The sequence below is a fragment of the Helianthus annuus genome, chromosome 17, assembly GCF_002127325.2.
Source record: "Helianthus annuus cultivar XRQ/B chromosome 17, HanXRQr2.0-SUNRISE, whole genome shotgun sequence".
Lineage (NCBI taxonomy): Eukaryota > Viridiplantae > Streptophyta > Magnoliopsida > Asterales > Asteraceae > Helianthus > Helianthus annuus.
The window spans coordinates 88,464,399-88,477,793 of record NC_035449.2 but is presented as its reverse complement, the minus strand read 5'-3'; the positions used below and the strand labels follow the sequence as shown (position 1 = coordinate 88,477,793).

At 35.1% G+C, this 13,395-nt stretch overlaps 1 protein-coding gene across 1 annotated transcript; it reads left to right on the top strand.

Annotated features, from left to right (window-relative positions):
• Window positions 1-7,907: 7,907 nt before the first annotated feature.
• On the top strand, window positions 7,908-9,671 carry LOC110925984. Its single transcript, XM_022169768.2, has 4 exons — window positions 7,908-8,430; window positions 8,541-8,870; window positions 8,947-9,141; window positions 9,223-9,671. Exons 1-4 carry the CDS (start codon window positions 8,305-8,307, stop codon window positions 9,424-9,426), a joined length of 855 nt encoding a protein of 284 aa, XP_022025460.1. The 5' UTR covers window positions 7,908-8,304; the 3' UTR covers window positions 9,427-9,671.
• The last annotated feature ends 3,724 nt before the right edge of the window (window positions 9,672-13,395 follow it).

The window sequence follows — 13,395 nt, the reverse complement described above, 5'->3', positions numbered from 1 at the left end:
ACATCTAATCAAATCAAAAGTTTAGAAAAAGGTTTAAACATAAAAATAAAAACTAAAAAATGATGAAAATAAAAATAAAAATAAAAATAGATAGACAAGATGAATCACTTCGATCCGACTCGCCTTTAGTGTAACCTTTGATGTTTTCTGCATTTTTACAATTTTTAAGAGATTATCTTAGTTATAGTAGTAGGCCCCTCTTTTGAAGGTGACGTTACCCTCAACCCAGTAGTTTGAGTCAGCAAGGATACAATCCTAAAGGGTTGGATTATTGAAAGATAATTAATTAAGTTATTAATGCGTAATGTGGTAGGCCCCTCTTTTGAAGGTGACGTTACCCTCGGCTAAGTGGTTTGAGTCAGCAGGGATACAATCCCATGTAGCCGGGTTAATGTAATAATAGTAGTTTACATATGAGGAGATCAAGCCATTCGCACCCCCGCCATCCAATACCAGTGTGTATTGAAGGAGGTCCTAGTAAGCTTGACCCAGGTCCTTGCAGGATCTATACACTGAACAAGGAAAGAACCTTACCAAACCATTCCCTTAACCCCCAACCAGGTAGCCAACATATCTCTATATAGACCGTAGAGATATGAATGGTGTAAATCTTTTATTTTATATAGACAGTAAAATAACACCAAGACACCACGGACAAATGATAAAGAAGTTTCACCTTCAACATAAGAAACTAGTTATTAATGTCAATAATACAAAACCAAATAAAAAGTCTAAAAAGATTAAAAAACAAAAGTATTATACTAAATGCTTGTCTTCACCAAGTGATGTAAGAGACTTAGGCAAACATGGCCTTTGATTGTCAAGAACTCTTAGTATCAATCTTGGATCCCGAGACTACTATACACACTCTATGATGGATGATGGATGATGGATGATGGATGATGGATGATGGTGGTGGATGTGGGTTGTGATGGTGGTGGAGTGTGGGTGAAGTGTGAGAGATGTGGTTTGCCAAGGGATGTCTTTGAAGTGAACCAAGCACCTCTATTTATAGCCTGCATAGAAGCCCGGATATGGCCCCGTGTCCATTGGGCACAGCCCCGTGTCCATCCACTTTCTCTTTCTTCATTAAATGCAGTTTGTCTCCATTAGTTGACCACGCACCCATGTCCGCTGGGCACGGCCCCGTGTGCAGAAGCGTATCTGTTCTATCAAGATTTGCTTAGATTCTGCGAATCTTAGCGTTGACCACGGCCCCGTGTCCGCTGGGCACGCCCCCGTGTTGGGAAATAGAAGCTTCTACAACTTTGTCTTTTCTGCAGGCACTTGGGCACGCCCCCATGTCCGATGGGCACGGTGCGTGTTCAGCCTTCTGATGTCTTGTTTTTTGCTTGGGAAGATGCTGTCGAGGGGTCGGGCATGCCACTTTCGTTCCTTTTCTTGTATTTGTGTTAGATTTGGCTGCATTTTGCTTCTTTTGTTCATTTAAGCTCATTTAACCCTGAAAATACAAAAGGAAGACAAAAGCACGCTTTTTCCAACATTAGTACTAAAAAGGGTTAGTTTAATGCCTCATTTGATGTAATTTAGATGTTGCTTTTTACACACATCACATGTGCATAATTATGTACTGATGGTTAACAGTTTATTTGTGATGATTATGGATTGTTGGCACATGTGCATGTTCATGTTAATGATGGTTAACAGTTTACGGATGACGAGTATGGGTGTTATCAACATAATGCACATGTGCATGATCGGTGACGAGTATGGTGTTATCAACATAATGCTCATGTGCATGATCGTTATATTGATCAAGCAGATGAACAAAAAAAGTGAACAATTTATATAAACAATGATACAGGAACATAGAGTAACCAAGCAAATGTTAAATAAACAATGATATAGTATAGTAATTCATATAAAACTAGAAAAACAAACAATGAACAAAGATAAATAAACACTGATATAGGAACATTGAGTTATCAAGCATGTAAAAACTATTTCTGTATACTACCTTTAGTCTCCTATCGTATAAATTGTAATTGTTGGTATAAATTGCAATTGTTGTTGGTCCAGATTTGTGGGTGATGTAGCAGTCGATGTTGAATCATCGGAAATTGAGTATTCAGTGGAAATTAAGTGTTCGGCTACAATAACATTTTCTGGCTACAACGACATTTTCTGATGTAGACATAGATTCAATAGTATGGATATCAAAAATAGGTCTTTTTATAAGCTGAAGTTGACCTAACTTTGTTAATGTCATTATCAGATTGACGAGGAGGGTATATATGTGATGAATCAGAGGATGCCATCTGTATTACAAAGGGGTTACGAGTAAAATTATGTTTATTTGTATATGGATGACAAAAAACAATATAATCGGACAAAAAAAGGATGTAATTTGTTGTGATTACCGGATAAATGATGTATTCAACTGAGTAATCGTATAAGTCAAACGCGTAATGAGGATGTGTTCAACAGTTTCTTGCTCGTATCCGCAACCCGGGCACAATGTGTTGCTGATCTGAATTCCCCTTTTTTTCCAGATCCGTCTTTGTCGGTAACCTGCCTTCGACGCCTTTCCATGCTAACATATTGGCTTTAGGTGTTGCCTAGCAGTTCCAGGTCATTACAAAGCCACTCAACGGGTCCCCGATTGTGACACAGAAATACTCTCTAACGGTTTTAACATTGAAATTCGACTTATTTTTCCGAGTGCCAACCCCACCCATATTGACCCGTCTTCATTCTGGTGTCTCTCAGCAACCTCAAAAGCTACATAAACTCCACCAATGCCTCCCCGGTTGTCGGATTGTTCTTCCATTGCCAATCCCACACAGTCACCTCCCCTATTTTTTTTTCTAGTTGTCCGCCACACAAGCCCCTTTGTTTGCTGCCATCCTGTACATAATTGGATAGTCATCCATAAGGCACTTGTTCAGAATCCATACATCAACGACATAATCTAATTTTCAACATAATGCACATGTGCATATAATTTAATACAATATCATTTACAATCAACATAATGCACATGTGCATATAATTTAATACAACATCATTACAGTAAATACAATGCACATGTGTATATCATTTAATATAATATCATTTACAAAGTATATACATCATTTACAGCCAACATAATACCTTTGGTCACAAATCGAATGAACTGCAACTCTTGATGTTCTGTATTTATAGATGCGTTGTGACTGTTAACTGTATTATCAGCAGATGGACCAACAATGGCACCAACAATGTCAGCATCAGATGTTTGAGGAGGATTATCAGAGAATGTATGAGGAGGAACATCAGATGCGTGAGAATCGACACTTGATGAATCAGAGGATGCCATGGAGATATGAGGAGGATTATCAGAGAATGTATGAGGAGGAACATCAGATGATGTGTGAGAATCAACACTTGATGAATCTGAGGATGCCATGTAGAGGGTGTAAATGGTGGGTTGTCATTGTGAATGCCGCTGGAAACACTGTGACAGGATGCCGTCGCCATGAACTCCAGTATGTTACGTGAACGCCGTCGGCCACCGTCTTCGATGTATACAAAGTTCTGATCCGATGAATGAAACCCTAACTGTGGATCTGAACAGAGTTGTGAAACAGAGGGCGCGTGTTTTTATAATAAATATCACATAATTACAATTTTGCCATGTGTTCACACTGGTTCTCGCGGTTCTCGTAATAAAGGGTGGTTCCTAACGGATCCTTCTCCTATATATATATATATATATATATGTATGTATGTATATATATATATATATGTATGTATGTATATATAAGTACAACAAGGATAATTATAAACATACCAAGATTCAACCTTTATGGGTCGGGGTGGGGTAGTTGCAGGTGAATGATAAGGCAAACTTGGTAGGATGCAAAGCGGGTATGATTCATTCAAATAGTTGTGGTTGATGGTGGGGGCGAACATGAAAAAAATCAACAATTGGAAGCCGGTATATGACATTGTCGAATCCCGCCTCTCTTCTTGGAAGGCAGAATCGCTATCAATCGGTGGAAGGTTAACCCTCATTAAATTTGTGCTTGAAAGCCTCCCCACGTATTATTTTTCCCTTTATAAGGCGCTTGTTAAAGTTCTATGTGATCTTGAAACTTTGATTAGGAGGTTCCTTTGGGGCGGTCGGTTGTTAATAAGAAAATGCATTGGGTGTCTTGGGAGTGGGTTTTGATTCCGAAAAAGGAAGGAGGTCTTGGATTGTGCAAACTGAGGAACATCAATATTGCTCTTTTAAGGAAAAGAGGGTGTCGTTTCAAGTATGAAAGAAGTAACTTGTGGAGTCGGGTGATTGAAGCGATACACATGTGTAGGAACAATTGGGACTCATCCCGAGTAGAAAAAATATTAGCGAAACATGGAGCAATATCATCAAGGTCTTATCCAGAACCATGATAGAAGATATTCCTTTGAGAAGATTTTGCAAAGGAAATGTAGGCCGTAGATATCATATATCCATTTGGTTGGATCCTTGGGTTTCTAATGTTCCTCTTAAAGATTTGTTTCCTTATTTATTTGAGCTTGAAAGTAATAAAAAGTGCAGGGTTATAGAGCGGATTCAGGGCGGTGAGCAACAAGTTGCGATGGCATGGAAGAGAACGTCGTCCGTGGAGCAGGAGCTCGAAGAGTAGGGAAGAATTGTTACCGTTTTGGAATAAGTTCGATTGATCAACAAAGAGGACGAATGGACTTGGATAAGAGAGTCTTCTAGCGATTTCAATGTTGGGCCAGTGAAGAGACTATTGACAAAAGCGGTCGATAAGAATAATAATTTTGTTATGAAGTGATGCAAATGGATTCCGATTAAGTGTAATGTCTTCGCTCGGAGGGCGGAGATCGGAAGACTTCTTGCGTTAGTAGCTCTAAAAGACCGAAACATTATGGTAGAAGAGACAACTTTCCCGCTTTGCAGAAGGGTAGAAGAGACGGTGGAGCATATCTTCACAAATTGTGTGTTTGCTTCGGATCTATGGCAGCATATAAGCTCTTGGTGCAAGGTTCAAAATTTTTTTATCTTCTCGTTCACGGAGGGTTTGGATGGAAATATACAATTTTAAAGGCCTGAATGATACTGAGCTACGAACGAGATTATTTTCTCAAATAAAAAGGCGAGAGTCGAAGATGTGATTAGCGATGTCAAGACGGTTGGGTTCCTGTGATTTAAACATAGATCCAAATTCAAAAATATCAATTGGGAGTCTTGGTGTACTTTTGTAATTATGTAGTGTGTTGTCTTTCTTTGGGCGGCCCGGTTTCTCGGGTTCGTGTTTGATGGTTTAATGAAATTTTCCTTTAAAAAGGATAACTATAAAGAAAACATACTCAAATACATCATCTAAGCATTCCCATTCCATCTATCATCGCGTCACCCATCTTTGAATTTAATAAAAAATGTACCAACTCACGTCGTCTCATCTAGCATTTTTCTACCCCAACCTTAAATTATAAAAATATGCTATGGTAACTTTTTATCATAAAAAGTTACTATTCCTCATGCATCAATTTATTGACAATGAATAAAAATGAGAAATATAATTAATAAGTGCTTATGAGTAATATAAAGATAAAAATAGTAGATGCGATATGAGAGTTTTCTAAAGTAAGAGATAAATTTTGGAAAAAAAAATATATATTCAGTTAAATTACAAGATAAAAAAATGGTGGAAGCTTGGAAGGAATATGAATACTCTAAATTGTGGTAATGATACTTTCTTTTTTCTTATAAGTCACTTCCCTTTTTTTACACATAAAAACTAAAATACTAAATTTTTTGTTTCATAAAAGTCTCTAACTTTTTTTGCAAATAAAAAATACTAGCCTACTTTCTTTTATTGTCATAAAATTCCCTTTAACAACTTTTTGTACATTATGTTAAACTTGTGAAAAAAAAATTATTTGTTTGTACTTGAAAAAAAAGGATTTTTTAATTAAATTTTTAAGGGTTTAAAATTTATATATACCATTCAATATGTTTTTTATTTGTTTTTTATTCTATTTTAATGAGTTATGTGATCCACAATCATGTATTTTATTGTATTGTTTTCCAAATAATCTTTATTATTATTAACATATAAATAAGCAACTTGAATATGCATACATGTGTTGTAACATATGCTTAGGGAGTTTTTCAAAAAAAAAATTAGAATTTTTCTTTTTAACCCTAAAGTTTTTATCTTTAACAATTTAAGTTTAAAGTTTAATCTTTGTTTTCTTTTAACCCTAAAGTTTTAATATTTGACAATTTAAGTTTAAAGTTTTAATCTTTGGTAATTTAACCCTTTTGATTAATTTGATTTTTTCATTTTTAATTCAAAAGTTTCTATCTTATACGATTTAACCACTTTGATTAATTTGATTTTTCACTTCTAATTCAAAAGTTTCCATCTTTTGCAATTTAACCACTTTGATTTTTTTTACTTATGTGTAGTAATCTTGGCTTTAGGGGTTTTTTAAACAAAAAATGGTTATGCATATGGTTGTTAAAACCTTGGCTTTGGGGGGTTTTTTAAAAAAATAATTTTTTTACTTTTCACCCAAAAGTATTTCATAAATTACTTTTAACCAAAAACTATTTATTTTTTTTTTTACTTTTAACACAAAGTTTTTTATCTTTTGCAATCTATACTCACAACTTTTTTTTTTATTTTCAGCTTTGGTCTTTTATAGTTTTTGTTTTCCGCAAATTTTTCGCTATATACTTCGTTCTAAATTTTGTGAGTTAACACATCGGAACGTGCGTCTTTGGTTGAACGTTTTTTACGTTCCGTTCTAAATTTTACGAGTTAACACGACGCAACGTGCGTGTGTGGGTGAACGTTTTTACATCGTCTATTTTTTCCCGTTTGACAGGTTCAACATAACGTGCGCGTCTTAAATGGACTTAGTTATAACTAAAGAATCCCCGCCGCATTGCGGCGGGTCGTAATTCTAGTTGTTATAAATTTATTAAATTCAATGTAAAGAGTTAATTACATAATTAGTACTTGTGGTTTGTACAAAATAACATACTTAGATACCAATAGTTTAAAATCATCTTCTAGGTATTAAGTTCTCATTTTGTAACGTTTAGAGGTATTAACTTCTAGGGTATTAAAATACTTAGTCCATATGGTTTTCACAAAATAACATAATTAGGTACTAATAATTAACATTAATACCTCGAAACGTTACAAAATGAAAAGTTAATACTCTAGAAGATGATTTTAAACTATTAGTATCTAAATATGTTATTTTGTGCAAACCATATGGAATAACTATGTAATTCATTAATTTATCTTAATTCTTTTTGACGTAATACTAATAAGTAAAAAAGTTTTCACAATTTTGTTAAATTTAACTTTGAGTGACTTTTATATGTAAAAAGTTGTTAATTGATTTTATAAGACAAAAAAAGTATGTTGATTGGTTTTTTTGTGTGAAAAAAAAATGAAGGGACTTTTATAAGAAAAAACAGAAATTATTTTGGTTTTTTATGATATTTGTACAAGGGTTAAGGTATGTACCATGTGAAAAGTGTGTTATCTCTGTTTTGTTGAAAGAATTTCATGATAGCCAAGTCTTATATCCTTCCTTCAGGGTAATAAAAAATAAAGCCGTGTGAATACTATCCACAAAGCTTCACATAACTAATGTCAAAGAATGTATTGTCCTTTGTCGATTTTTTTAATGTTGTTTTGTCCAGAAGTGTCGGGTTTGATAAGAATTGATGATTGATCTGTAAAATAATAAAAAATCAGTCTTCGGTGACCTTGGACAGGAAGGCTTGCTGCAGTCATGTAGATATTAGGTTGAAACAAACACCAAAATTAAAAAAATTGAAATGAGGATGTCATATGCAAAGTTGACTATCTTGCCGTGGGGTGCAAGTCCCTAAATAACCATAACCAATGTTGGGTTTAATCTTGATGTTTCGTGTTATTTCGGGTCGGATACGGGTCAAGTCGGCAACGGGTTACGGTGTTAGACTTGGTATATGGTTGACCGAGTTTGTTGGAGGTGGAGTTGAGGAGAGGTGAACGTTGGAATCTGTTAGCTTGAAAGTAGGAGCACGTGATATATTATGCATGTGGTTTTATTTGTTAAGTTTATGTATAAATAGGTTATCAGGACTTCATTGTTTTTTTGTACTCTCAATTTCATAAAGAAAGTTTGCAAGAATTCCTAGGGTTCGTGAGTGTTTAATTGTTTGATCTTTGGGCCTGATAACCAACAACCATCTATACATATATTTAAATGCATATCAAAGTGAAGCATTTATATAAATTCTATTTCCCTATGTATTCATACTTCCTCAAATTGAGTTAAATGGATAAACAAAATGAATGCAACATTCCAGGAATCCATGTTCATCAAATGAAAGAGATCGAAGAACAATATCAGTTATTGAATCATGAACGATCACGTATCAATGAAGAATTAGCACAGGAGAAGGTAACTTTTAGATTTTAGTGTTCACTGTTCATAAATCTTTTGTGCATATTACCCAATTCTAAATCTTACATATATATGTCTGTTGTTTTCGGTCACCAAATTGAAAACAGGCAGATGAAGAACAAATAAACCAGAAACTAACGAGGTTTTCGTACCTTGATAAGCTAATAGAATGGAAGATGTTGGAAATTGAGAATATTGAACATTGGAATCCAGATTATAAACTCAGGCTTGGTGTTCCATTTCGTTTGGCATCAAGAAGAACAGGTGGAAAAGATGTTAAAACAACAGTAAGACCAGATCTGAAACATTGCCGGAAACTGCTTGTCAAGAAAGGGAGGATGGACATCAATTATTTGGAAGAAGTTCTAGAAGAACATATATGTTCAATGAAATCGAGTGACATGACATATACTGGCACGCTAGAACTTAGCGATATGGTATGTTTTGTCAATCATTATCATAGATATATTTGATTTCAAAAAAATAAACCTTTGTTTCATTTACAAATTAAAGATGGAGTGCATGGCGCAAAGGATCCAACATGGAAACAAGAAACGTGCAGACGAAATGAAAATTTTTAAAAAAATAAGCAACTTCTTGGAGACCAAAGAAAGTTTCACTGAACCAGAATCCCACCCTCAGTGGTCACCAGGAAGATCAAAGCGAGATACCGATTATAATCTATATAGAAGGCATCATAAACTAAGTGTAAGACTTTTCTTCTTTGGTTATTAGTGATCTGTCTTTTATTTTTACTAGTTTTTTGAGTTATACATTTTCTTTGATTAGATTTTGTTGGAAGACGCTGACACACTAAAGAGGGAACAACACGAACGTCAAGCAAAAGCTAAAAGACTTAAAGCCGAGTTGCAATATGTGAGAAAGAAGACCAATTATTTAAACAACCAGCTTGAAAATGTTGATTCAAAGATACTCAAAGCCTATAAACACCGCAACGAGCTTCGAGACCAAAAGAAAGAGTTGGTATCGTAAATATCCTTTTTTCCATTTTGGAAAACATAATTGATTTTAGAAGTAACAATCAAGATGTGATCTTCGATGGTTGTGACTTGTGAATGTTTGGTTTGATGGGTCCATGAGGTAATTGAACTATTTAATACAAAGCAAATAAAATTTGTAAACAAGTTACATAGAATACAACATGGTGACCTTTCATTATGATATATTGTTACATGTTCTTCGAATTGATGTTTTTATGTTGGAAATGTATTTTTTTTTATTATTCCTATCTTGTAATTTTCAATTTACATACTATGTACATATGGATTTACAATCATTTGAATTGCACGTTTCATGAACATACACTTACCATCTGTATAATTTCACTATGGTAACAAGAAAATCAATTAAACTCAACAATCTAATATACTCTGCAAACCAGTCGGTATGCCTACCCCTACACGCTATTCCATATGGCCATAAGAGTTAATGAGTCGGGACGCCCGGACACGATACCAATAACCCCTAATTGTTTCAGTTATCAAGTAAAACGGATTAATCCGACTTCTTACATTTATGAGCAATCATAGGTGGCTCATTTATGTATACCCGCTCCAAGTGGCGTATTCGCCAAACCTCAAATTTTAAATCTAAAATAAGTTATGAGGATTTACCTTTTTCTAGCTTCCAATCAAAAATATGATTATAATTTTGCAAAAGCCGCAAGTAAAAGTATTATTGATTGAAGTCGGATTATCTGCGGGGTTCTATAGTGTGGAATGAACAGAGTTACTTATCTGTTAGAATGTATACAGGTCAAAAGTTAGTTCCTTTAGACATGACACGTTACTTAAGAATAGATTCTCTAGATTAAGCGTAGATCAGAAGAAATGTGGTTTATGCCTATCCGAGTACGACTCTTTGGATAAAGGTCAATTAACCAAACATTCTCTTTTGAAGTGATTTTGAAGTATTTAGACCCATCACGCCTAAATTATACGAACTAAGTTCGTATAACTAGTTATGCGCGTATAAGCGAGTTCAGAAGGTCGGATGGGATTATGACAAGTCCAAATATTAAATATATATTTTTAGTTTATATATATTCTGTTCTAATGTCCGATTATAGCTAAAAACCATTTAATTAGTTATTTTGACCACATAAGGGATTGCGGTTATTTTTAACAATATTTTTAGGACTCAAAATATGGTCTCAAAATAATTTTAAAATAGGTCTTAATATTGACCAAACGGGTCAGAATTAAAAGTCAAAACAAAAGTCAAACTACTTGACTTTTGACATAGACTGAGGTTCTAAACTGAATTAAACGAGTTAAGCATGTAATATACTTTTATATAAGTTATATATTATGTTTAAGTGTCAAAACATATGAGTGATATGTTTAGAAAGTCGTTTATGCAATTTACGCAAAGTGTTGCATTTTTTACTTTTTAAGTAGCATGCTTGACTTGTTAATACAACTAGTAAACGTAATAATCCAAGGGTATGATCACGTAGGAATGTTCAGATTGAACTTTGACTTAACCATATTGGTCATAACCGAAAGTCAAACAGAAAATCAAACTGTTTGACTTTTAGTTGATTTCTAGCCTAGAATAAAGAAATAAGTCAAGAAGAAGACTTACTAGAAAGAAGAATCACTCAAGGAATAGCTCCAAACTCAAGGATTGCTCAAAGTGAAAGATAAGAGTGAAATAAGAAGGTGCAAGTTGAACGAGTGCTATGTTGTGCTATTGATACTAATCAAATTGTCCTAAGATCATGCCAAGTGTCCACAAGGTTGTTTAGTGACTGATTAGTGTCCTCAAGGTGTCACAAGGAGAAAAGAAGTGGCACAATTTGGAGCAAGGTGGCAGCCAACTGCCAACAATCTGTCACTGGCACACTCTTACAGGCCGTAAAAGTGATGCCTTACGGTCCGTAAGGACCTTAGGCACACAAATTATTCAAACACCCTTGCGGACCGTAAGGGCTAAGCCTTGCGGTCTGTAAGGGAACTTTAGGAGTAAAGTTTTGAGATTTTTATATTTTAGTCCTTGGACTTTGATAAATTCTCATTTGGACATTTTTTGTCCTTCTCTTTTCACATAGTTGGGATTATTCAAAGAACTTAGAATACGTTTTAGCTAATGCATAATAATAGTCCTTCATCCTTCCACATAGTCGGAATTAATTGGAGTTTACTCTTTCCACATGGTTGGGATTAGTTGGAGGATTGGACACGTATTGTTACATAGTTGAACGATAAATTTCTTCTCCATAGTTGGAGACTCGGGACACATGTCATCACACAATTGGACGAAAATTATCGGTTATTACATTAGGGGTGCAAACGAGCTGAGCTACTCACGAGCTACTCGAACTCGGCTCGAAAAAAGAGCTCGAATGAGCCGAGCTTAAACGAGCTTGAGCTCGAGCCCGAGCCTAAAAACAAGCTCATTTAGTAAACGAGCCCGAGCTTCGCTTATCGAGCTCGAGCCGGCTCGCGAGCCTAAACGGGCTTTCTGTTTATATATTTTTTATTAATATATCAAGCATATATTTATATCATAATAATTACCATTTATATAAATATAAAAAATCACTAAACTATATGTATAATAATAATTATAATTAATATAAATTAAATATTAAATACTAAACCAGTCGAGCCCGAGCCGAGCTCGAGCTTTCATATGTTAAATGAGCTCGAGCTCGAGCCAGGTCGAGCCAGAGTTCGAGCCAGGTCGAGCTCTGGCTCAGCTCGACTCGGCTCGTTTGCACCCCAACTTTTGGTTGGATCCTTGGGTTTCGAGTGTTCCTCTTAAATATTTGTTTCCTTATTTATTTTAGCTTGAAAGTAATAAAAAGTGCAGGGTTATAGAGCGAATCCCAGGCGGTGAGCAACAAGTTGCGATGGTATGGAAGAGAACGTCGTCCGCGAAGCAGGAGCTCGAAGACTTGGGAAGAATTTTTACCGTTTTGGAATAAGTTCAATTGATCAACAAAGACGACGAATGGACTTGGATCGGAGAGTCCTTTGGCGATTTCAGTGTTGGGGCAGTGAAGAGACTATTGACAAAAAGGGTCGATAATAATAATAATTTTGTTATGAAGTGATGCAAAAGGATTCTGATTAAGTGTAATATCTTTGCTCTAAGGGTGGATATTGGAAGACTTCCTACGTTAGTAGTTCTAAAAGATAGAAACATTATCGTAGAAGAGACAACTTGCCTGCTTTGCAGAAGGGTAGAAGAGACAGTGGAGCAAATCTTCACAAATTGTGCCTTTGCTTCGGATCTATGGCTAGATATAAGCTCTTGGTGCAGGTTTCAAATTTTTTTATCTTCTCGTTCAGGGATATACTATTTTAGAGGCCAGAATGATACTGAGCTAGGAACGAGCTTATTTTCTCAAATAAAAAGGCGAGAGTCGAAAATGTGATTAGCGATGTCAAGACGGTTGCGTTCCTGTGGTTTAAAAATATACCCAAACTCAAGAATATCAATTGGGAATCTTGGTCTAATTTTGTAATTATGTTGTGTGTTGTCTTTCTTTGGGCGGCCCGGTTTTTCGGGTTCGTGTTCGATGGTTTAATGAAATTTTCCTTTAAAAAGGATAGTTATAAAGAAAACATACTCAAATATTGTCGGAAAGAAGAGAATAAGTAAAGAATATCAGGAGGATTTCTAGCCCAATCACAGTTGTTTTACAGCCAAGACTCCAACTCAACCATTTATTGTCTTTCCTTTTATTCTTGTTGTCAGTTTATTATAAATTAGGCATATGTATGTGTATTCAAGTATGAACTCAGTAATCAAAAACATCATTTTATCTCCATACCTTATGTTATGGTATCAGAGTAGTTTTTCTGATTCTTAAACACTTCGCTTATCATCTAGAATCTATCCCAGCCAATCCAACCTCAAACTAGAATAACTCAAAAATGAAAATCAAACTCCGAAAAAATCAAACAAACAACCGCTGCATCCAGTGCCTTC